The sequence below is a fragment of the Cavia porcellus genome, unplaced genomic scaffold (assembly GCF_034190915.1).
Source record: "Cavia porcellus strain 051 isolate PalLab524CR breed Dunkin Hartley unplaced genomic scaffold, mCavPor4.1 scaffold_3, whole genome shotgun sequence".
In the NCBI taxonomy this organism is placed as follows: domain Eukaryota; kingdom Metazoa; phylum Chordata; class Mammalia; order Rodentia; family Caviidae; genus Cavia; species Cavia porcellus.
In genome coordinates, this window is record NW_026947486.1 from 45,013,047 (window position 1) to 45,040,546 (window position 27,500).

General features: G+C 35.0%; 1 protein-coding gene and 1 non-coding gene across 8 annotated transcripts in view; one reads left to right on the forward strand and one right to left on the reverse strand.

Annotated features, from left to right (window-relative positions):
* Atrx (ATRX chromatin remodeler) overlaps window positions 1-27,500 on the reverse strand; it is a 292,107-nt gene that overhangs the window by 133,902 nt on the left and 130,705 nt on the right. For all 7 annotated transcript variants that reach the window (XM_063246118.1, XM_013153686.3, XM_013153684.3 and 4 more), the window contains 2 exons: window positions 22,813-22,915; window positions 22,105-22,323 (listed from right to left, as the gene is read on the reverse strand). In XM_063246118.1, coding sequence (XP_063102188.1) covers window positions 22,105-22,323; window positions 22,813-22,915 — 322 coding nt within the window. The remainder of the gene's footprint in view (window positions 1-22,104; window positions 22,324-22,812; window positions 22,916-27,500) is intronic.
* LOC111757154 (U6 spliceosomal RNA) lies at window positions 7,151-7,257 on the forward strand. Its single transcript, XR_002791523.1, has one exon. It is a non-coding gene; the product is annotated as a U6 spliceosomal RNA (small nuclear RNA).

A 27,500-nucleotide genomic window follows, 5' to 3' on the forward strand; every position in this document is an offset into this window, starting at 1 on the left:
TTTTACTCTCTTCCAAAAAAGTAATAACCATGGGAGCAATGAAACCCAAAATGTGTAATAGTCATTGTACAAAAGAGAGGAAAAGAAAGTGCTCTAAACTATATAACTGCATGTATATTTAAGTGTATAAGATAGAAAATGATATCACTGAGTTTTGTTGGATCATTGAACAGAACTGTTTGCAGTATCATTGTTGGAATGTCCACTTTACAAGCTTTAATTTTGTGACTTGAACAATTATTTCTAAGATGACAATATGTAATTCACTAACTAGTGATTTCCTACTGTTTATTTTTTTTTCTCTGCTTTTTTTTCCTCCTTAAATAAAATTCAAAAAAAAAAAGTTGGGAAAACCACCTCAATGAAAGTGAAGTGAAGTGAATGAAAGCGAAGATAGACTTTCAGACCTCAAAGGCAAGAATGCAGCTAGTGAATAGGAATGGAAAGATATTTTAAAAATAAGAAAGAGTCAGAAAATAACAATTCAACAGCTTCAAGATGATGCAAAGAAAAACAACATAAGATTCATAGGGTTAAATGAAAAAGAAGGGGACAACACAAATGATATTAAGAGGCTATTTACAGAAGTAATAGCTGAAAATTTCCCAAACATGACAATGGAAACTGACATTCAGATTACTGAAACATACAGAACCCAAATAGCCATAACCAAAATAAAACTACACCCATATGTATAATAATCAACATCCCAGAAATCCAACATGAGAATTTTAAAAGCTGTCAGAGAGAAGAAACAGATCACCTATAAGGGAAAGCCTATAAGAATCACAGCACACTTCTCAACACAAAAATCCAAGCCAAGCAGAGCATGGAATGAAATATTTCAAATCCTAAAGGAAAACTTACAACTGATGTCAAAGTACCCTGCAAAACTGTCATTCAAACTTGAAGGAGAAATAAGATACTTTCACAACAAAGAAGAGCTGAAGAATTCCATGACCAACAAACCAACCCTGCAAAGAATAATGAAAGACATTCTAGACAGACATAGGAAAAAAACACTAAGCAAGGCAAACAAATAAACAGAGGGGAAAGGTAAAGAACCAACAGCAGGAAGACAACATTTCAAAAACCAACCAATATATATCAGTTACAACCATTCCTGTAAATGGCCTCAATTCAACAATTAAAAGAAACAGAATGGCAGAATGGATCAAGAAATAACATCCAACCATATGAAAGTGTACAACAAGGCCATCTCACCCAAAGGAAACTCATAGAATGAAAACCAAAAGATGTAAAACATTACTTCATGCAACAAGACTCCCCGCAATCCCACCCCCCCAAAAAAAAACAAGGAGTAAGCTATTCCATTTACAGACAATGTGAACTTCAAACCAAGAATGATCCAAAGTGATAAAGAAGGTCACTACATACTAGTTAGGGGAAAACTTCAAGAGGAAAAGACAACAATTTAAAAATATATGCAAAAAATACAGGAAAAACCGAGCTATAAAAAACAAATATTAACAAAAATGAAAAATCAAATAAGCAATAATACAATTATAATAGAAGACATTAACATCCCCATTGACACAAAGGAACAGATCAACTAGGCAGAAAATCACCAAAAAATAATACAACTGAATCACACTGCTGAACAAATGGACTTGGTGGACGTATACAAACTGTTCCACCAAAAAACATCAGAATAAACATTCTTCTCAGCAGCACACAGGACATTCTTTAAAATAGACCATATACTAGCTCACAGAACATGTTTAAGTAAATGCAAAAGAATTCAAATTATTCCATGCATGTTATGAAACTAGAAACTGACAAACTGCAAAAAACCCACAAACACATGAAAATTGAATAATACAGTCCTGAACAATCAGTGGCTCGCAGACGAAATTAAAGAAGAAATTAAACAATATCTACAAGCAAATGAAAGCACAAATATAACTTACCAGAATCTGTGGGATGCAATGAAAGTGGTCCTGAGAGGCAAATTTATTGTGGTGAATTCCCACATTAGGAAAAGTCAATGAACACAAATAAACAACCTGATGCTACACCTCAAATATCTAGAAAAAGAAGAGCAATTCAAGCACAAAGCCAAAAGATGGGAGAAAATTATGAAGATCAGAGCAGAAATTAACACAATAGAGACTAAGAAAACAATACAAAGAATCAATGAATCAAAGAGTTGGTTCCTTGAAAGAATAAATAAAATGCATAAGCTGCTAGCCAACTTTATTTAATAAGGGAAATAAAAAACTCAAATTCATGCAATAAGCAATGAAAAGGCGAAATCACTACAGACCTTGTGGAAATACAGAAGATCATCAATACATACATCCAAAACGCTACTCTCACAGGCTTGATAACAGAGAGGAAATCGATAGATTCCTAGAAACATATGAACTACTAAAGCTGGATCAAGAAGATGGAAAACTGCTGAATAACCCAATTTCTATTAATGAAACTGACAATATAATTACAACCTTACCAACAACAGATGGATTCACTGTAAAACTTAACAAGAAATTCAAAGACTTAATGTCGACATTACTCAAAGTCTTTAATGAAATTGAAAGTGAAGCAATTCTCCCTAACTCTTTCCTGGAAGTAAGTATTATTCTAGTACCAAAACCAGAGAAAGACTCAACCAAAAAATTAAACTACAGGCTAATCTTCCTAATGAACATAGATGCAAAATTCTCAATACAATATTGCAAACAGAATGCAGCAAATCATCAAGAAGATTATTCACCACAACCAAGGGGAATTTCATCCCAAGAATGCAGGGATGGTTCAACATATGCAAATCAATAAATGTAATCCACCATATCCATACAGCCAAAAATAAGAATCACGTGATCATTTCTATAGATACAGAAAAAGCTTTTGATAAGGTTTAACACTCATTTATGGTAAGAACATTACAGAAATGTGGAATAGATGGTGTTTAGCTCAATATGAGAAAAGCCATCTATGACCAAACAATAGCCACCATCATATTAAATGGCCAAACACCGAAAGGCTTTACACTAAAATCAGGAACAAGACAAGGATGTCCATTATCGCCACCCAGTTCAATATAGAGCCGGAAATATTATCCAGAGCAATTAGAAAAGAGACAGAAATAAAAGGAGTAAGGATAGGAAAAGAATACGTTAAATTATAATTTGCAAACGACACAACAATCTACATAGAAGATGCCAAAACTCCATTGAAATACTCCTAAGTATCATAAGTAACTTCAGTAATGTATCTGGATACCAATTCAACACTCAAAAATCAATAGCATTCCTACATAAAAACAACAAACACACAGAGAAATAAAAGCCACACCCTTCACAATAGCATCCCAACAAAAGAAATCCTTAGGAATCAATCTAACAACAGAAGTAAATGACCTATTCAGGGAAATTTATGATACCCTGAAAAAAGTAATTAAAGAAGTCCTCCAAAAGTGAAAAGATATCCCTTGTTCATGAAGAGCAAGAACAAATATTGTGAAAATGGCCGTTCTCCCAAAATTGTTATACTGATTTAATGCAATCCCAATCAAAATACCACTAGTATGCCTCACAGATCTAGAGAAATCATTCCTAAAATTCATCTGTAACCAGAAAAGACAGAACAGCAAAGGCAATTCTGAGCAACAAAGGTAAGGCAAGAAGCATCACACTCCCTGATACGAAGATATACTACAAAGCTACTGTAAAAAAATCAGCATGGTACTAGAATAAAAACAGACCTGGAGATCAATGGAGTAGACTAAAAGATACAATTACAACTACAAACATATTCAGCCACTTTATCTTTGACAAAGGGGCCAAACACATTCACTGGAAGAAAGATAGTCTCTTTAATAAGTAGTGCTGGAAAAACTGGCTCTCCATATGCCAAAAACAAAAACTACTCTATGCCTATCACTATGTACTAAACTAAAGTCTAAATGGAACAAAGAACTAAATATTAAAACAGAAACTCTAAATATGCTGGAAGACAAAGTAGGTAGAAATTTTGAAGACATGGGGTAGATAGAAAATTCATGAGAAAAAAAATCAAACTGCAAGGGAATCATTAACTGGGATCACATCTTATTGAAAAGTTTTTGCATGTCAAAAACAAACCTCCAACCGAGTAAACCCAAAAATTTTGAAAAAATCTTAGTCAATTCTCCCTCAGAGAAAGCACTTCTGCCTAAAATATATAAATAACTTTTAAAAATCAGGCGCCAAAAATTCAAAGACCCAATCCAAAAATGGGCATATGAGATGAATACACAATTCTCAGATAAAGAAATACAAAGGGCAAATACATAGATGAAAAAATGTTCAACATCATTGGTCACTTGAGAAATTCAAATTAAAACAACACTTAGATTCCATTTCACTCCAGAAAGAATGGCCAGGTTCAAGAAGACTACCAACAACAAATGCTGGAGAGGCTGTGGGGAAAAAGGAACTCTCCTGCACTCTTGGAGGGAGTGTAGACTGGTGCAACCACTGTGCAGATCTGTGTGGAGGTTCCTCAAAAAGCTGAGTTTGGAAGTCCCATTTGACCCAGTTGTTCCACTTCTGAGCATATTCCCAGAAGTAATGAAAACATCATATTACAGTGATACATGCACCCATGTTTATAGGAGCACAATTTATAATAGCCAGATCTTGGAAACAACCTAAATGCCCATTAGCTGAGGAATGAATAAAAAAGTTGCGGTATTTTTATACAATGGAGTACTACGCAGCTGTAAAGAAAGTTCATGTTGAGATATTTAGAAATAAATGGATGCAACTTGAGATCATACTCATAAGTGGAATAAAACAAATTTCCATGTGTAAATACCGTATTGTGTACCTGGTAAAACAAATGGTAAGAGAACATAAGATACAAAATTCTCCATAAATACCGTGAAAGAGTAAGAATCTGCTCAAAGAGGAAAATATAATTTCTCAGGGAAAAGGAGAAAAAAGAAAAAGGAAGGGAAAAGAAAAAAAATATCTAAATTTGTATAATCACACTTAGGAAAGCTAAGATGATTGTGCTACAAATTCTCTAAGTTCATAAAACTTTAGCAGTTAATAGTCATAGGAACAATTTTGCATGTTTGTGTATGGTGACTTGAGGAACTCTTGAAGATCACTAGGTAAAATATCAACCTTAGTTCATTTCTTCCCATCGTGTTTTGAAAGCCTAAATCATAAATGTTTTAGCCTCTTTGCTAGTATTATTTATTTGTCTTTTTTGTTTCATATTTTTATAGTAATCTGCTTTGGTTTGGTTTGGTTTTTCCCTCTGATGGAGAAACGATAGGTATACATGTAGAGGCTTATACATGCCTAGAACTTCTGAACAGTTTATGAGCATTGATTATATTAAATGTGATGAAAGGAACAGCTACTTTGAAGAAAAAGCGGCATTATAGTATTCGTTACTGATTGCAGTATCATCATACTGTGAAATACAGTAATGCTTTTATTCTTTGTTCAGAGTTGTTTTAGTCTGTTTTGCATTATTTAATTTTAACATCCATGAAGGTATGGACAGCTATTTTGAAGAGAACAAGAGACATTATGGCAGCCATTGTTAATTTTCCTATTGTCTGGTTTTAAAGGCCTGTAATGCCTTCATTACTCAGTTTTATAAGCATTTTGTTTTATACTAATTCATTGTGTGTGAACCTATAGACAACTATTTAGAAGAAAACAAGAGACATTTTGGTAGCTACTATAGATCTCCTGTTGTCTTGCTTTGAAATCTTTGTCACTTACATTGTTTTGCTTTTGATCTGCTTTGTTTTGTTTTGTTATGTTTAGTTCTACCCTTTTTAAAATAAAAAATAGATAAAAATCCACAATCAGGAAGTAACAATTCAATAGTTGCAAGATGATGCAAAGAAAAGCAATGTAACATTGATAGGTATAAACAAAAAAAGGTGACAACACAAATTATATCAAAAGACTATTTACAAAATACCAGAAAATTTCCCAAACATGGGAAAGGAAATTGATATACAGAACTCCAATTAGCCATAACCAAGTATCCTAGGACCTTCACTATACTATAGGTAATCTGGTTATGTTGTATAAAACAAACAAAGCCAGAATAACAACACATCTAAATACATCATAGTTTACTGAATATTTGAAGCCTACTGTTGCAAAGTTTTCTTTCAGAAAACTACTATCCATTAACAATGCATCTGGTTACCCAGAAATCTGATTCAGTTTATTATGAAAATAATAGTTTTCATGCTTATCAACACAACATCAATTCTACAGACCATTGATTGAAAGTCCTTTTTACACTCAAGTCGTCTTATTTAAGAAATACACTGGAGTTGCTTCTGACAGGTACACAAAGGAAATGATGCCTTGAGATGGATTACCTCTCTAGTGCAGATGCTATGAATACTGCTGAAATGACAGCAATACTGATAAAATAGGGCTGGGAATGGTGCTGCATGTCTATAATCCCAGCACTCAAGAGGCTGAAGCAGAAGGATCACTGTGAGTTCAAACGAGCCTAGCTTACAAAGTAAGTTAAAGAGCACACTGAGCTGCACAGTGAAACTGTCTCAGAAAGGTACATCAGAAAAAAGGACAGAAGGAAAGAAATAAGGAAGGAAAAGAAAGAGGAACAGGAAAAGGAAAAGGAATAAAAAAAGGAAAAAAAGATGAACTATAGATATCTCAATATTCAGCAACCCTGACTAGTCTGAAGGAATCAACATTGAGACAACACACTCTATCAGTAAACAGATTATGTTTCACTGAAAGTTTATAGAATCATTAGCATTTAGCAAAAGTATTTTAATTAAGGCATATACATTTTAGATATCTTGCTGTACACTGTAAAGTATACACAGATACATAACCTTTATATGTGCTAGGAAAACAAGAATCATGTGACAAACTTTATTAAAAATAATTTGCTTTGTTGTAGTAGTCTGGAACCAAACCAACAATATCACCTATGTACAATTACACTGAAATCAAGAAAAGATAAGTGATTCATCACATGAGAAATCATTAATAAGATTATCCACTAATTTGTCATCCAAAATTTCACAACCAGAATACAGTCCAGTAACATATTTCCAAGTGTTGAACAAAAAATCTCATCAGCTGAGAATTTCATATGCAGCAAGCTCATTCTTCACAATAGAAGAAGAGTGCTCAATTCAGCAGCACATACACTAAAACTGGAACAATAAAGAGAAGATTAGCATGGGCTCTATGCAAGGGTGACACACAAATTCAGGAAGCATATCATATTTAAAAAAAAAGAGAGGGTAGAATGAAGATACTCCTACACTGAGGGAATTTGTTAACAACAGACCTGCCCTACAAAAATGCCAGAGAGGCTTTCAGACAAAGAATACTAGACAACACAAAACAAAATCATATCAAAAAAGACACATAGAGATGCAAATATAACACTCACTGTCATTGCAATTTTTTGGAGATCCATTTTTTAACTTTCTATAAGATTTAAAGTATAAAGACATAAAACATACTTACATGTTATGCATAAAAATGTACTTTGTGGCAGCAAACTGTAATACAGGTTTGAGTTATCTAAGAGGAGAGTTTTGGTAAGGACTGAAGTTAAATTGAAATCAATTCAAACAAGGAGCTTTAAAATGTTATGTGCAATCCCCATTACAAAAGCAAAGTATCTGAGAAATATATATGAAAAAAGTGAGAGAAGAATCAAAATTTGTCACTGCAAAACTTCAAATAAGCACAAAAGAACAACAATACAATAAAGCAGTAAGACAACGAAAACAGCAATACAGTAGAATCAGATACTTAATCAATACTTAACTCAAATATAAATGGTTTAAACTCCTGGATCAAGTCACAGACTGAAAGATTATATTAAAAATGACCCAAATAATGGCCATAAAAGACTCACCATGCCTGACACGGTAGTACATATCTACAATGCCACTGCTCTGAGTGGCTGAGGAATGAGAATCACAAGTTCAAGCCATGAGCAACTCAGTAACTTATTGAGACTCTGTCTCAAAAAATAGAAAGAGCTGGTGATGTGGCTCATTGCAAATGTCCTGGGTTCAATTCTGAGTACTGGAACAAAACAGAACCAAAACAAAACCACCTTACTTGTGATCTAAAGGCACAAATGGGTTGAAAGTGACTGAAAGGAAAGATAGTCTATGCCCACAACCACCAAAAGAGACCTGAGATGATTAAACAAATATATGACAAAATAGGCCTTCCTATGAGCCAAGCTTCACCATGGAGATGTGGAAAACCCAGCAAGAAGACAAACCATGCCTTCCTGTGAGCCACACTCTGCCATGGGGATCAAGAAGAGAGTCAAGAAAAGACATACCATGCCTTGCTGTGAGCTAGGCTCCACCATGGGGATTGGGAAGAGACTTAGCAAAAAGACAAACCGTGCTTTCCTGTCAGTCAACCGTGCACAGGCTGAGAAAACAGAAGAGCATTCCCATGCCCACTCCCAAGCAACTGACTGGTTCAGAGGACTCAGCAGGTGAGATGATAGCAACTGAAGTGAAAGAAATATCTTGATTTTTGTATTTTTGACTGACCTTGCAGATCTGGGGCTGGTAGTCTGAGCATTTATTTGGAGAATGGCAGTGTGCATTGTGGCAACTGTGAGGGATTTCCTTCTGTCTTACTTTTGCAATCCACTGTTTTGCTCTATTTCACTGTTTTGTTATATTCCATATCTATTTTGATATAGCAACTATTTTTGAAGATAACATTATGCAGTATAAGAACCATTGTTAAATTCCTATCATCTTGTTTTGGAAATCTATATAGCTATTGTTGTTTTGTTGTCATCATTTTGCTTTGGTTGTTTTTTAGATTTGTTTGCTTCTTTATTTTTGTGTTTTTTTTTTTTCTCTTTAAAGTAAATATTTTTTAAAAAGTAAGACAATATGGATTTCAAGTTGAAAAGTCTTAAAAGAGACAAATGGAACATATATTGAAAAAACAGTCAACTAATCACAAAGATTTAACAATTATAACCACACATGTATCACACCAATCATCCTCACAATATATGCAAAAAAGTTGACAAAACTGAAAGAAAAACTGTAAGGTTCTACAAGAACATTTCTTTTGCCTCATTAAACATCTAAATGACCCTGAACAACTATTTTGAAGATAATAATATGTAATATAACAACCACTGTTAAATTTCTATTATCTTATTTTGAAATTCTGTATCACTATTTTGTTGTTGTTGCTGTCATTGTTTGGCTTTTGTTGTTGTTTTTTGTTTGTTTGCTTGACTGCTTTCTAATTTTTCTTTGCTTTCTCTTTAAAATAAATAAAAAATAAGGAAACTTCTAAATGCAAAAGAAGTTCAATGACAAAAAGCACACCTGATTATTTAAATTCACTGATTTCAATTTTAACAATATATAGGAAACACAAAAGATCAGTAAGGAAATAGGACTTGAGTGCCACTGTAAATCAAGTGGATCTAACAGATAAGAACATTATACAGAACACTCCAGCAATGTCAGAAAACGTATTTCTCTCAAACGCAAGTAAAACATTTTAAGCACAGATCTTACTGTAAGGCCCAAAACAACCCTTGCTATAAATGTACTAAAATCTTGCAATTTCCTCAAACACAAGGGAAGGAAAGTAGAATGAGTAACAGAAAATGACAAAAAAACTATTTGTATTTGTAATACACTCTTAACTATGTGTCAAGTAAATCTCAAGATAAATTATAAAATATTTTGAGACAAAAACAATGCCAAAAATATTAAGAACAAAGTAAAAACAGTACAAAGAGGGGAATTTTTAATGGTATACACATACATTAAAAAAGATCTAAAGCAGGCATGGTGGTGCATGCTTATAATCCCACCACTCTGAAGCCTGAAGCAGGAGGATCATCTGGAGTTCAAGGCCAGCCTGAACTACACACATTTCATGCCTACTCTGAATTACACAGCAAAATCCTGTCTCAAAAAAGAATCATTAATCAAGAACCTAACTTTACATGTTAAGAAACTGAGGCAAGCAAGTAAAAACTGTATCAGTGCTAGGAAAATAAAAGGAAAAAAATACGGATTAGAGCAGAGATGAATACAATCATTCATAATGGATACATGGTTAAAGAGGTATGTGATAAAGCAAACAGAGTCATACAACACTTACCAATGGGAATGTGTCCCAAGAAAGGCATCATTAGGCAATTTCATTGTCATTCAAATATCAGAGAATATCTACACAAATTGAGGCCTGTATGATGTCATCTGGTAATAAAACTTTATAAGTAACCATTGTGTACCTGGTCTGCCACTAGCTGAAGTATCATTGTGCAGTGTTTAACTGTATAGTGAAATCTTATATAATGGCAAAGATAGTTGGTAAGTATATTAGTGTTTCTTTTATACTTTCTTAAACATTTTTGCATTTACAAATACTCAAAATTATGGAAAATTTATAAATTAAAGAGTGGATAAAAACTGATGCATCATGTACTGGGAAAAAACAAATATATACTTAAGATTTGCAGAGGATGAGTGTATACCTCAGTAGTAAGACCCTTGCCTAATCTTGCACAAAGCTCTAAGTTCAATTCCCAGAAGTACAGTAAACAAATTGGGCTTATTACTCTAAGTAAACTTTATATGAAGAGGAAATTAGGCAAATAAAAGTAAATCCAAGAAAATGTCAACACACTAATTTAGCAAGAGAGATTATAGGACATCACTCAATTTCTTTGTTTGTTTTTGTGGGGTTTTTAGTTTTGTTGTTGGTTTGGTTTTGGTGTTTTAAGAAAGGGTGTTGCTATGTATTTCAGGCTGGCCTTAAAACATGGAGAAACTATGCCTTCCCATGCAATAGCTCTGCTATGCTGATTGGTAAAAGCCTCAACCAGAAGAAAAACCACATCTTGCCATGAAGCAAGCCCTGCCATGCTGATCAGAAAGAGCCTCATCCAGAAGAGAAAATACGCCTTCTCATGAAGCAGGCTTCTCTATGCTGAGTGCTAAGTGCCTCAACCAGAAGACAAATCAAGCTTCCCGTGAAACAGGCTCCATCATGCTGATGGGTAAAAGCCTCAGCCAAAAGAGAAACCACACCTTCCCATGAAGTAAGCCCTGCCATGCTGATGGGAAAGAGCCTCAGCCAGAAGAGAAACAATGCCTTCCCATAAAGCAAGCCCCATCATGCTGATGGGTAAGAGCCTCAGCCAGAGGACAAACCAAGTGTTCCCATAAAGCAAGCCCCACTTTGCTGATCGGAAAAAGCCTCAGACAGAACACAAACCATATCCTTCCCTCTGAAGCAGGCTCGGCCATGCTGATGGGTAAGATCCTCAGCCAGAAGAGAAATCACAACTTCCCATGAGTTACCAGGGCACGGACTGAAAAACCAGAAGAAACATTCCACACCTCCACTGATTCAGAGGACTTTGAATGAGATGATAGCTACTAAGGGAAAGGGAATAGCTTGATGCTTCTATTTTTTGGTTGATTCTGCAGGTCTGGGGCTAGTGGTGTGGGTATCTACTTGAAGAATAGCAGCATGCATTGTGTCAACTGTGGGGGATATTCTCCTATCTTGTTTTTAAAATCTAATGTTTGTTCCATTTTACTACTTTTTATTATCGCATCTGGTAACCTGAGCAATTATTTTGAAGATAACAATGTGCAGTATTGTCCTCACTGTTTTGCTTTGTTCTAATTTACTGTTTTTATTCAATGTGATATTTTAGATTGGTTTTATTCTATTTTGTTCTATTTGATTTTGCTATGTCTGATGGTATGGACAACTACTGTGAAGATAGCAAGATATATTATAGCAGCTATTGTTGATTTCCTGTTATCTTATTTTGAAGTTGTATACAACTTTCACTGTCTTGTTTTGGTTTTTTTTTTTTTTTTTTTTTTTTTTTTTGGTCTTTTTCCTTGTTATCGGTACCAGGGATCAAACTCACGACTGCCTGCTTGCAAGGCAGGCGGTTATGCTGCTGAGCTAAATCCCCAGCCCCGACTGTCTTGTTTTTATTGGCTTTATTCTTTCTTGTTTTATTTTGTTGGATTTTATTCTCTTCAAAATAAAATTTTAAAAATTAACACAAAAAAACATAGTGATCAGCTTCCAAGTGCTGAGGTTACAAGTGTGAACCATTACCAAGACCAACTCAAATGAATTCAAATTTGCTGTATGTTTAAAACATTTTATAATAAAATATTCGAAAACAAAGATGAAGTAGATACTTTTTTTTGGTACTGGGAATCAAACTCAGGACCTCTCGCCTGTCAGGCATGCACTGTGCTGCTAAGCTATATCCTCAGCTGATACATTATAATTACAATATGTAGATCGCAGGTAGATAAAAATTACTAGACATACATAAGAATATTACATGTATTGATAGTACATAAATTTATCAGAAAATTCTAATAATCTATAAAGTCATCTGTTGTTTAATGATAGGCAGAAATGTGTCATGTGATTTCAGTGTCACATGAACATTATATACTTACATAAACTAAGACATTTATAAAGACTTTAGGCAATATAACTATATGCAGCTACAATTGTACGCATGTGCTATCATTAACAGAAATACCCTGTTATGCACATGACTGTACATGTACCTAACAATACATCTTGAAAGCACAGGAAACAAAATCTAAGAAGTACAAAGAGAAAGAAAATACTCCAAAATTAAAAGAGTAGGAGACATCAACATTCCTATAATCAAAATACCTTAATACATAGAAACTGAGTATCATCAACTAATAACATAATTATATTTTATGAAATACTGCATTAAACAGTAGAGTATAAACACATTCTGGCTCACAGTAAATAAGAAAAGACTCTGAGTCAAGTAAAACTCAACACAGAATGCCAAAATTTATCAGATGCAGTGTTTAAACAATATGCACAGTAGCAAATTTCATAGTTTTAAAGACATATATTAAAGCACTAGGATCCAAAATCCACTTTAAGTACTTAAAAAAAGCAAATTAAACCCAAAGAAGCATAAAAACAATAAAAATAAGAGAAATGAATAAAAAAGAAAAGTCAAAAAAAAAAAGAATCAGTGAAAGCTGGGCATGGTGGCACATCCCTGCAATTCCAGCAAGACTGAGGCAGGAGGCCAGCCTGGGCTACAAAGTGAGTGTGCACTGAACTGTACAGTGAGAGCCTGTCTCAAGAAGACAAAGACAAAAAAAATTTTCAATGAAACTAAAAGCTGCCATTTTTAGAATAAAATGACTAAACCATTACACATAAGAATAAGCAGGAAAATATTCAATTACCAAAAACATAAATAAAAGATGAAACATCGTGTTAGAGGCTAAAAACAACAAAAGGATATTATGAGAATATTATAAATTGTTGTAGCACTGATCAAAGATATGGGGGAGATGAATATGAAGAGGTAAGGGGACCTTTTGCGCCATAGCCTAAACCTTTTGGAATGCACAGTTAAAAATAGCCTACAGAACCACAGCTGAAGTAACATCAAAACACACTGTCATAAAGAATTTATGTTCTGGCCCTTGTCTCCCCATACTGAGATTAATTACTAAGATGAGCTCTAAAACTAATCATGTAACCACTCTGTCTTTACCCATTCCTTCTCCTGTATTACATTAATTCTTATACAAGTGTCCTTCTTTAGTTCTTTATCCTTGCTTCCTGGTTTTATTAATAAAAAGATATAGGGGACTGGGGATTTAGCTCAGCGGCATAAGCACCTGCCTTGCAAGCAGGCAGTCGTGAGTTCGATCCCTGGTACTGATAAAAATGAAAAAGACCAAAAAAATAAGAAATAAAAAAAATAAAAAGATATATAAGCTTCAGTCTGGGGCTGTTTGTTGCTGAGACTCTCATATTGAGGAGTTTCAGATATATCGACCCCTCTGGTATTTCTTGGAGAGTAAACCGGACATTGACTCTGAGTAACTGCTCATCCTCTGCACTGCCATGGTTGTAAACAATGATAATAAACAAATATGTATAAATGAATTAGACTACTAAAAAGAAATGAGACAAGACATAGCAGCATGCACTCACGATCTCAACTACAAGAGCCTGAGGAAGGTGGTTTGCTTGAACTCAAGAGTTACAGATGGGTCTGGATAACACAGTGAGATCCTATTATGAATTATAGGCAACTAAATTAAATAAAAATCAATACAGTGGGACAGAGACTGGGCTCTGAAGAAAAAGTGAAAAGTGGAGATATCAGACTTGTGCTGGAGGTACATGTGAAAAGCACAAAGCCTTGAGATTAAAATCACAATGGCCAGTATGGGAATATAAAGGATGAATGAAAACTTGACTGTAATTGGTACCATCTAGTCCATTAAGCCCAGATATACATTTAAAAAGTCTTTCATTTATTAAAAAATTAAATCGTTATAAAAACAGAAAACTCCAGGCCCATTAATTTCCTAGGGTACTTTAACATTTAAGAAAAAACTATCCTACAAATATTCTTTATTAAAATAAAACAGGTGAGACTACTTCTCTACTCGTTTTACCCAAGGACAATAATGCTCTAATATGACAATGCCATTACAAGAAAACAAACCTAGCAACTCTACGTAACACTGAGATAAAGACACTATTACTATATTAGCAAATGCACTATAACAATAAATAAAAGGTACAGGATTACCATGACAAATCAAGGTTTATCCAAGGAAAGTAAGACTCTTTCTATGATACAACAGATTCTTTTTTTAAAATTCAGTATCTGTAAGTACTTCCAAAAGAGAAATAAATGATAGATTGGAAAGGAATTACCAAAATATCCATTTTTTCCCTATAGTACTAGAGATTGAATCCAGGACCTTTCCACTTGGCTACATTCCCAACCTTTATTTTTTTTAAACAGGGTCCCATTATAACACTGGGTCACAGGCTGGAGGTTTAGCTCAGCAGCACAAGCGTCTGCCTGACAAGCATGAGATAGTGAGTTTGATCCTTGGTACAAAAAAAAAAAATTGGGTCACATTGTTGGAGCACAACTATAACGTAAAAACACATTTGTAAAATAGCAAACTTACAGAACAATTAAAGGTCTCTGACCAAGTTTCTGGTATTGAATTCAACTGACCTTGATAGCATCTAAAGCCCAGCAGCACACCTCTAATAAGCACTTAGTCACAGTAATCAGCTATACCTTCAGGCACCCTAGGCTAGTCAAGGACTCACTCTGTAAGGGCCCACTCCTCTTAGTCCAGGAATGTTTCTATATTACGATAAATAATTTCTGTATTTCAACAAATCTGTTCAAGACTAGCTTGCCAATTAACATATGACTCAATATATGTATCCAATTATTTAACATTTTGTCACTTGCTTTGTACTTCCCACTTCTAAATGCTATATAAACTAAGCTCTCTGTAAACTCAGTGCTGTTGCAGTGGAACCATCCTCAAACAATCTACTGGCTGGTGTGAAGATTCAGCAGTCCCAGTCCTCTGGCTTAAAGATTAAACTCTGCCTTCTTATCGCTCCTGATTGAGAAGAGTCTTCCTTTCGGTTTGGCTTGGGAACTTTACCCAAAACAACATAAACATATACCATTCTAGAATATGCATATTTTTCTGTTAGACAGCCAGCTACGCAGTAACTGTGCCAGGGGAATACAAGAAGCAATCTTTGTGCTTACCCACTTAAGACAATTAATGTCAAGATGTGTACTTATGTGCAAAAATGCCACATTTATTTTACCCATATTATGATCCATGTGTTTTTTGCATGTGATTCCTGAGCACAGGAAGTGGTGGTAAAACCACAGAATCCCTCTATCATGTAAATAAACACGTACTGTACCATAATGCAATGTGGGGATGTTTCACAGTAGCAGGACCAGGGAGGAACCCATCTGTGTACTGACCCACCAGAAAGACAAATGGTAAGATCTATACAGGAACTCCCAAAGTAGCAACAGGTGTGCATTTCGGATCTTTCTTAAAACACTGTCTTTTCATTTTTCTGGTATAAGTAGCTCAATTCAGTATAATGACACATGCAAAATCAGATTTATAAGTTTTAGAAGCGATTGAAAGATGACTGGTGTACTGAGGATGATGATGATGACGACAACAAGGACTTTGATGTTGGCCATGTGAGCCACAGTTCCTGTGACAGTAAAATGGAGCAAATAACAACTGATACACATAAAGGAATGAAAACTTCCCTGATTCAAGTGACAAAGAAAACAGCAAAGTTAGTACATATATGACTAGTCAACATGGTATAAAATGGCCACACTGCTATAGACAGCTAAGGTAGGTAGAAATATTATACGCAGTCAGACAGTGTTGGGCCTTAAAAGGAGTCAGTACAAAAGATGGGATACATTGCAACTGTGGGAGAGACAGACACCTCCACTGAGGGTCAGACCTCAACACAATAGATGAAAAGAATCTACCTACATACTTCCCCTAAGAATAAACAACAAGGATTGATAGTTTAAATATGCATCCAAATCACTGTGGGAAAGCCAGGAAAAGCCACTGACTCAGCACCCTACAGGAAAAGCCTCTATTCTGTTTCATGCCTACGTGCTATGTGACTTGCTTCCCCATTTGATCTCTATTTAATCAATATTACGTGAGCAATTATGCTCATAATCTTATTGGTTGACCATAGTTTTGTCCCACCTCATGCCCACCTTGTGATTTCCCATTTTGCCTTACCTTGAACACACTCAATTCAAGGTTTTGCTCTATAAAAACTCCTAGAAAAGGGAGGGTCCTTAATAACTGACTTGGAACCTCTTCTGTCTCTGTCAATCAGAATCTTATTTTCCCAATAAATATATTCTGCTTTTACCAATTCTAGGGATTGTTCCTAGAATTCATTCAATTTTAAAGAACACAAACTTGTACCAGACATCTATCAGACTGGGAATTTCTTTCTGCTACATCAACACAACCAAACACAATGATCCAATGTTAGAACTAGGTCCAAAACTATAGTGACGATCTTAGCGGGATGGAAACTACTGGACAGAGTGCCAGCACTGCCATTTAATGTTAGAAATTGTCCGTAACAGATGAAATGCTGCAAGATGTTGTGAAATACACACATGATGAAATACAAGCAAAACATTCTGTATCAACCGAAAGCCACACTGAAATATGTATCTATATGATGCAGAGGACCAGCTTGATGCAGTACACGGCAGGCAGTGATTAATATTAATCAATTGGCATAAAGTAAACTGAGAGTTAGTCCTAGGCCTACATGACTTGTGGGAAGACCTACAACTGGTGTGCAGATAAGAAAAGTCCCTAAACCAAAGGCCAGGGGTGAGACCAGCAAATGATCCATTGCTAGTTAACCACAATCTGTTTCTATGTGCTTTCTGAAAATCCTTTATTTTTTGAATCCTTGAGCTTTGCCTGTGTCAGTGGTTCACCCCCATTGCTTCCTAGAGCCCACCAGCATACCCCACAAAATCAAGCTGTGGACCAAATAAAGGCCAAGGACACCGTGCCTCATTGTCTTTGCCCTTCATCAACTTTGATCATTCCAATTCCCCTTGTAACTAAAATATATACCTTGCCTATCCTTCATCATAACGCAGAGAAGATCTGTGAACCTAGGCCAGGGCCACTATATTATGACCTTCACTAGCTGAATTGAAAGCATTCATTCGTAAGTATTCATGCACTGAACTATGGTAGGCAGGGCTTTCTTCCACCAATTGTGAGAATGTAAAAGACTTGAGGTTTGTAGAGTAACAATGACATTAAAAGAGATTTGGTTTCTTTCAAAATTTCCTGAGGTTTGAGGACAAAATCCCCTGACAAAAATGAATGAGAACTGATAATGTGGCTGCTTGTTTGAGAGTTTTATTTGAAAAAGTCAAACAATTTACATGCCATCTGAACACATCACTATTGATTAATATCTTGGCAGCATTTCGTGGTTATTATAGCTTTAGGCAGTAAACGGCAAAAAAAAGCTTTTAAAATACAGTATAAAAATATATACCCTGGTAGATGTGAAGGCATATTAAAATTTCAATTTAGAAAATTGTCCTGGAACTCAGGACACTAGGTCTAACCTTAACCCTGAATAATCATTAAGGTGGTGTTGTGTTTGTGGTTGAATGGAAAGAAGGGAGGTTGCTCAGACAGCTTCCCTATTTTAGGATTACGAAAGCAAGGATAATCATGGGGTCTTAAGACACAGTTGAAGAAACTGAAGAGAGTGACTCAGCTCCTTTGTTTCTAATAGTACAAAATCTCAACAAAACTGAAGTCTGATACAGTAACTTATTACAATAAAATGGAGGGCACAGTAGATATTGTTGATGGTCACTCAAAACACAAAGCATTGGCTAATGGATGTGGTTTTACTCAATTCTAAGCATGTGTGGTATAAATAATTTGATAGTTTACAAAAAATAACAAGTACAAAAATATCATGGAAAAATTTTCTTAGAGAATTGATACTGGATTCGTAAGAAATCATTTGCAGCAAAAGAACAAAATGTTCTTCCTGGAGAACTACACACACACACACACACAAAAAAAAAAAAAAAAAAACTGTAGCACACTGGTGAGTTGACAGATGAATAGACAGGTACAATATCAAAAAGACCTACTAGTATAACAATATGAAAACCAAAAAGATGTCAACTATGCCCTACCAAAAAAGGACAGGAAAATAAAATATATGCTACCAGCACAAGTAATACTATTATAAGCCCCTGAGTTATGAGAGAAATTATAGGCAGTCAGAGAGGGCCAGGCCCTCAAGGAGTCAATGCAGAAGATCGGATGTCTTTAGCCTTGGAAGAGACAGGCATCTCTGCTGAGGGGCAGATTTCAAGCTTAAAGGCAAAACCATTGCAACCACACCCTAAATACAAACACCAGAGATTGACATTCTAAATAGGTATCATCGCCTTGAGAAAACCAGAAAGAGCCATTCACCAATCCCTTTACTAGCAAAGACCCTAGGCTGTATTTATACCCTCGCGCTACATGACTGGCAGCCCCAGTGCATTTAAATAATCCTGATTTAATCAATCTTACCTGAGCACTTATACTCATAATCTTATTGGCTGGCCATAGCTCTGTCTATGGCCAGCTCATGTCTGCCTGCCTTGTGAGATTCCTCTTTTCCCCCACATCTTGTACCTGTTTCACAGTGTGGTTTTGCAATACAAAAGTCACTAGAAAAGACAGTCTTAGCTGGGCAAGGTGGCAAGCAAAAAAAGGGATCTGTTCTTTAGTTAGGCAGTTTTTCTAATGACTACCTGGAAAATTTTTTGTGATAATGAAAACATGGATTAAAAACATAAATACATATGGAGATGAACACACAGAAGATTGAAATCAGCCGATACATGGTAAACTAATTTTGTTTTTTTTTTAATTTTTATTTTTATTTTTTATTTTAAAGACATTGAGACAAAAGAGGACCTAACAAAGCAGATCAGAACAGAACAATGTAAGCAACACAGTATTTTACCACAAGACAACCCATAATTAACAGTAACTACCATAATGTCTGTTTCTTTGAAATAGTTGAGCATAACTTCATATACAATAGTATCAAGCATAACAAAATAGTATAAAACCATTCAAGAGAATGAAAGTATTATAGGGCACACAGAACCAAGTAACAGTGAACGAACAATGGCTACTATATTATCTCATTTTCCATCGAAAATTTATTTATACTATCACACATAATAAAATCCTATTTATTTATTTATATTATTACATTTGTGATATATATTCATCCTGGTTGGTTCATATACATAGCATATATTAATTCTTTTTCTTCCTTACTCTTCCTTCAATGTTACCCCTCTCCCTTTACCATACATCTTTAGTGAATCAACATGAACAAACAAAATATATTCCGCAAATACAAAATTAGATGAATTAAGATGCTAGCTGAATCAAATTTTCAACAAAAGTTTGAAAGATACAAAGCATATGGACAAGTGCTAAAGACACAACAGTATGGAGAAAACTGAGACAGAAAAGCTTACAGAGAAGGAATTCAATAAGCATCAGATTTGATGTAAATCAGAACATTCTACTGTTACTACAAAAAAATGGAATAAAAGCAAAGAACTGGCTGAAAGGCTACATAAATAAGCAGCAGTAAGGCCTATCAGATTTCAAAAATTATCAATAAAAGTCAGGCAATGATTCCTCTTCAAAATTCTGAGAAATAAGCTTCTAGGGGAAAAATAGGATTCAAGGAACAGTGGATGCAAAACAAGAGACAGGTAGGGTATTTCCCAGAATAACACTGGAAAGCAGGTAAAGCAGACCAAATTGGAATAGGAAACCAAAATTCAGCAGTGACAGTTCCAAGAAACAAACACACAAACTAACTAAAATTAGTCATTTACCTGATGTGTGAACTTACTAAGGACTTTTGGAGTTCTGATAGAAAACTGGGAAATACACTGATAATAGCTATATAAACAAAAGACTAAGAGAAAAAAAGAAAACATTAACTCTAGAAAAAGTAACAAATGCAAGACATGCAAAGAAATGTAATCCGAAGAAACTACATGTGTGTGTTTGTACTATATATGAAATACCTACAATGTATAACTGCTATGAATATTTACCTTGAGTTATCCCAACACTGGCTAACATGTTTAAGAAGTTTAACATAACCTTTCTCAGAATAATAGGGAAGTATGCCTTTGCTAAGTAGTAGAAGAGAGCTACTCTGTAACTCCAAATCAAGAGTAATATCTAAAAGTGACCAATTAAGCAAGAAATACTGTAAGCACATTAAAGAGAAATATAACAGGGAAAAACAAAGAATAGTTAAAAGAACACCTAGTCATTGCCTCAATAGAGAATATTCAATATAATTTTATAGCTAACTGACTTTAACGAAGGGTATGCTTTAAATTTTATATGAAAAAAATTAGAAAAGACATATGATAAACCAAATAGTATATAAAATGTTAACATATTACATTTTATCTGAAATAAGATGGAAAATATAACATATACACATATAATGATCATATTTATATATAATACAAATACTCATATGCATATCAAGGATCAGATAAAAAACTCAATCTTGGATTTCAATGAGTTTTCAAAAAAGGCTATTACTTCCTGAAAAACATTAACTAAAATTAACAACACAAAAAAGACAACAAGATTTAAAATAACTCCTCCAAGAGGATGTACACATTACCAGCTGTGAACATTTCTGCCAAAAAGTAAACTTAAATCTGATCAGGCCTCCGCATCCAACTACCAGTGTAGCCAATGAATTTCACTACAGGATATCCTTACTTAAAATAAATGTAAAAATGGAGAAAAAATGAAAACCACGGATTCAAATTAATGAGAGATCACATCCAAATGCTATATATTCTATATTTTAAAAAACCACCACTATATCTGTAAGCAAAGAAGAAAGTAAGTATAATGGTATTGCAGTGATGCTTAAAAGACCCTTATATTTTAACAATATATTCTCAACTAATTTCAGATGAAATCATAATACATTCCAGGATGTGCCCTAAAATAATCAGAAACAAAAACAGATGAAACAAGACTGGCCCTGTCAATAATGGAGGAAGATGGATTAATGGACACCTGGAATTTCACTATTTTATCATACCTGTTTATTTCTAAATGTGTAAAATACACAGTTCTCATAAAACTGGAGTTTTATTGAGGTTTTCTTTTTGTTTTGGTATTGGGAATCAAACTCAGGACCTTGCTCTTAGCAGGCAGGCAAAAATTTGTGTGTTGTTTTTATTGTTTTGGTTTTTTTGGTGCCAGGAATCCTTTGTACTTTTCAGGCAGGTGCTGTGCCACTGAGCTATATTCCTGGCCCCTTTAATATATCAAGAAATAAAAGTTTTACACATTTTCTACCCAAGTACACCACAATAAATTTGACAACCAATCAAGAGTATCAAATCTTTCCACATACTTAATTGCACTACTCATAGAGCCTAAAATACATTTCATAAAATATGTCAGTATGAAAAACTCAATTTAATTAGAAATCTGCAACTGACTACAACACTGTACTCTTCATGTAATGAAATATATCCATGACATGAATGTATGAAAATCATGCATCAAACAAATAAACTGGTTACCTCTCTCAGTTTCTCTCGCTCACGCTCCCTTTCAGCAATTCGTTTGCGCCTCTCCTCTTCTTCTTTAAGAGCATTTTGTGTTTCTGTTCTTAGTTTATCATCTTTAAGAATCTTACGAATTTTCTTTCTGCCTTTTCCAGGAGACTTAGAATCGTCATTTTCATCTTCCTCTTCCTCCTCTTCCTCCTCTTCCTCTTCTTTTTCTTCTTCAGAATTGCTCTAAGGAATTTTCAATCATTGGAGGTAAACCATACAAAATTTTGCAACTTTCCTCAACATTTATTCATAGAATTACATGGTCAATCACTCACATCATTATATACATGCTAAAAAGTTTGAAAAGCTGAGACTCAAACAGATACTTCTACATTCATGTTCAGGTTATCATTATTCAACATAGTCAACAAAAGGAAACAACTCATATGTCTATCTTTTGATGAATGGATGAAAACAAAATGTTGTTTTTGGTTTCTTGGGTTTTGTTTTTTCTGTCATCTTGAAATCTGGGGAAGCCTGCAGGAAACAAGACTTCCAAAAGGTAAATATGTCTGGAAGACTGTGCAGCAAAGCCATTTTTGCTGGATATAAGCTGGGTCTCCAGAACCAAACGCAGCACACTGGTATATAACTAATGAATAGAACATTGAGAAAACCATATACTTATTATGGTGTACTATAATAATTCAAGACTACAATCAATATTGGTACCTTATTGTCACTAGATGAATCTTCCTGAACCTTAATGCGTCGCCTTTTCTTTTTCTGTTTATAACTCCTTTGATTTTCTTCTAATTCTACTTTCTTTGCAGACCTAAAGAAAATTTAAATGAAAAATAAAGTATTTCCTGATGAGATTTCCTGCAATAAATTAAATTATACACCATTTTAGATGACTGTAAACTGTATTAACTGCTAACATGTAGTAATAACATAAAATTTTTACAAAAAGATTGCAGAGGTGACGGCAAATGAATAATAGGAAAGTACTGCTTAAAGACTACAAAAGAGTTTCAGTTTTGTAAGATGAAAAAGTTCTGGAGATTAGTTGCCAAAACAGGTGAATATATTTGACAACACAAAACAACATACTTAAAGTACATTATATATACACAATGGAGTATTCCTGAGCTAGGAATCTCATGTTCATTAGACTCATGTTCAGAAGACTGGATGAAAGCTGAGACCGTAATGCAAAATGAAATAAATCTGACACAGAAGGTTAAATACAGTATCACATTGTTTCTCTTATATGAGAAGAGCAAAAGAAAAGATACATGATAGGAAATCTCAAAGTAGACTTTGAAGATGGGAAGGGAATATCAGGATGGAGTAAAATGAGGACTAGAAGAAAGTAAACAGGATTCAAATGTAATGTGTATATATACTAATTTCTCACAATGAATATTTATTATGTATCATAAACATACTAATATACACGTTAAAATGATTTTTATCATGACATTGTTAGTTTTTTCCTATATTACAAGTATGCAAACACATACGTTTTAAAATGTTTTTAAATAATTAAGACACTAAATTTTGTTATGCATATTTCACCATCATTAAAAATAATCATTAACAAGATACAAAATAAACACACAAAAATTAGTAGTGTTCCTGTACAAAGTAATGAACATACCAAGAAACAAATCAGTAAATGAATTCCTTTCAAAATACCTTTCAAAAACTTTAAACACTTAGGTATCAACCGAAGCAAAGGATTTGAAGACCTGTGTAATGAAGATTAAAGAAAACTGAAGAAACAATTGTAGAAAACATCAGAAAATGGAAAAATGTCCCTAGTTCAAGAATCAGAAGAACTAATACTGTAACAATGGCCACACTATCAAAAGAGATATAGATTCCATAATCTCTATTAAAATGCCAACAAAATGCTTCACAGAACTATACAAAGCAAACCTGAATTTCATGTGGAAATAGCAAAGACCCAAAACAACAAAATCCCTCCTGAACAAAGGGTACAATGCTAGAGTAATCACTAAACTGGACTTCAAGCTATACTATAGAAACAAGATAGTACTGGCACAAACAAAGAAATGCAAACCAATGAAATAGAACAGAAAACACAGAACAAAAACTTAGGGAACTACACTCATCTGCCTTTTTACAAAAAGCATAGAGAAAAGATAGTGCCTTAAGTAAATTTTTTACCATATGGTAGAGAAAAGATAGTCCCTTAAGCAAACTGTACTACACAAATGGGATGTTCACATGCCAAAAAATGAAACTAGATCCTTATCTTTCATGCTGTACTAAAATTAAATCAAAATGGATCAAAGGATTCACCATCATAGCACTCACAAGATATTCAGAAGATATTCACCGAGGTTTACAGGAACTTGGATGTAGGGGTGAGGAGGAGGATAGGTATATTAACAAAACCCAATCATGGGTATATAACTAGAAGAAGCCCAACAGATGTAATCCAGTAACTGGGGTATTTTCAATAAGAAACAGGGCCACTTCATATCTCAGTACTGCTTACAGTCCAGATCCTGCCAACATGTCATCTTGGGAAAGTTCAAATGCCTCTGAGAGAAGAAGTTTACCACAGTGACTGCCAGGCTGCTGATTGGTGCCTAGCCTATGCACCTTGCCTAACTTTTCTTGCAGAGGGGCAGGACCCAGTGACAAGATAGTCACACTATCTTGTCAGTGTGGAAACAAGAGAATTACTCAGAGGGCAGTCACTGAGGTAGGACCAGTGAGTCCTAAGGACAGACAGAAATGATGTACACTGGAGCTGAGGATTTAGCTCAGCAGCATAAGCACCTGCCTTGTAAGCAGGTGGTCGTGAGTTCGATCCCCAGTACCGATAAAAAAAGAAATGATTTACACCATCCTGGTCAGGGACCTCGAACCAGAAAAAGGGATCTGAGACTTGCGGCAAGGAACTATGAGAAGTGGGAAAAAGAGGTCGAGAAAGGAGACTGGAGGGTTGTCAGAGCAGTTTCTCTCCCATCACCATCCCAAACACCAGTGAGTTCTGGACCTGTGTGTGCTCCTTTCTGCCCATCCACAATCACTAATGAATTCCACATGAAGGGATCTTTTCTGCCTATCTCATCACTGAATTCACAGGCAGGAAACAGACCCTTTGTGATGGTGCACACTTGGGACACAAGATCACTAAGGGTAGGGGAAAAAATTCAGATCACTGCCCATGGAGGATATTTCCTGCTGACCCACAGAAAGAACTAAACACACCAAGTATAACTGAAATTTAAGATGGGAAAGAGGAAAAGAGGAGAGGGAGAAGGAGAGGGGAAAAGGAGAGAGGAAAGAGGAGAGAGGGAGATGGAGAGGGAGAGGGAGAGGGAGAAAAGGGAAAAAGAAAAGAGGAAAGGAGAGCAAATCAAAAAATAAAAAAAAAAAAGAATTTGGGGAGCAAGAGTATTGTTTTGACCAAGAAATAAAGGGGATATAGAAAAACTATCAGAACAGTGTGCAGGTGCAGGAATGTGGTCTCCTGCTTGATCATAGGGGATCACTAAATCTGATGCCTTCAAAAATCCTGAGTGAAATTGAGACATAATTGGAAACAGGGAGCATGGGAAGCTGAGCCAGGTGTACTGAGTGGATCAAATACTAGACCCTGTGGCACAAGCACAGCTGGGGAAACTGAAGTTGCTGAGGTTGCTATTTGTCAGAGGGAAGAACACTGGCAACTCACCTCATTCTGAGAACACCTGAAACTCCTAGAAACAAAGCCTTTCTAAGTTTCCTTCGTTACAGGTTTTTTTGTGACTGTATATGTATGTTTTTACAGTTTATTTATTTATTTATTTATTTTTGGGCTACAGGCCTTTGTATGTATGTGTTTATGGCTATAGCAACATTTACACAATTTCCATGGCTGCTTGTAAAACACTCTAGGTAATTAATTCCCATATATCCAAAGGGTGTTTCTGAATGTTATCTAATCTCAATTGATCATCAGTTCAATAGTTTGACACAATCTCCCATCAAGTCTACAAATTCATCCTTCCCTTATCTGTGTTCACTTTCTCCTATCTCTTGGCACTTCCACCCTATTTTTTATTACTTATCAGTTTCTATCCCTTTCTATCTATTCCTTTCTTTTATACATAAACTATTCAGATAAATCTAAATGCTATAGAATGTTAACATTTCACATTAGGTTTCCCTTCCACCAAGTATTGTTTCCTAGGGGTACTAAAATTAGTGTTTCTGTTAGGTGTTGACTAGACTAACTCTCCCAGTCCCCTTCACTTAACCTCTCAAACACTGAGTCTCCCCACCTTCCCCTACTTTTCTGATAAACGAAAGCTATTATAAAAAAGTAATTTTCCCCACTTTTCTATTTTAGCATGTGTATGTTCATGAGCAATTGTATATGAATGATAATAATCACTTGTTACTGTTTCTATCTGGATGTCCCCCAAAGCCTCCATGCAGTCATGAGGGTAGGCTTCTAGAGTCTGTGACTGATTCATGATACACTGGGATTATGAGCATGAGTGCTACATCCACCCTAGGGTACATAGCCTACACACTGTATAAGGGACACAAAGAGTCTTCTCTCCAGGCTCCTCCCCTTTTGCTATTGTTGATTTTACTTTTTTTCGCCACCATGACCTGTTGCTTCTCTACCACATGACAACCAGCCTTTGAGCCAGCTGAATACAGACTGAAACCTCTACAAACTTTGAGCTAAATAAACCTTTCCTTCCTAATTTTGGGCATCAGGTATTTTATCTCAGCAATGAGAGAAAAGTAACCAACACATCACTTTGGTTTCTATAATGTTTCACGTGAATCAACAGGTTTTCCATGATCAAAAGTCATTGCTTCAGTCTTCTAACATAGAATTTCTGTTAGTTTATAAACTGGATGCAAATGCCATGAAGATTTTCCTACTTTCTACTCATAAATCCCTCCTTTGCCCTCTACCCCTACACATATCTTTCCAAACTCCCTCCTCCCTCAATATTTCCAGGTATAAGAACAATATCATCAAAAAGTACTTTTGTTTCTTTCATTTGGTGTTACTTTTTAGTCTCCCTCTGATTTTCTCAATTTTTCTTCTTTATTTTTTAAAATCCTTTTCTAGGTTATCTTCTTGTATCTCTCAGAACTTTCTCTACCATTACTAATCCTTTGTATTCCTGGGTTATTGAAATGGTACAAAATTTACTTAAAAAAGTTTATCACTCCACAACCTCTAATTATGTATCAATATATGATTAATTGATTGATTGATTGGATGTATTACCAGCAGCTATTCTCTCCTTGCAATAAAGTGATAGGAACCAATATTTCTTCCTTGACTAAGCTGAGTAGATGTCTGTGCAGTAAATCACACCCAGAACTAAAGGCACATCACAGGGAGAAATGCACTTAGTAAACAGATC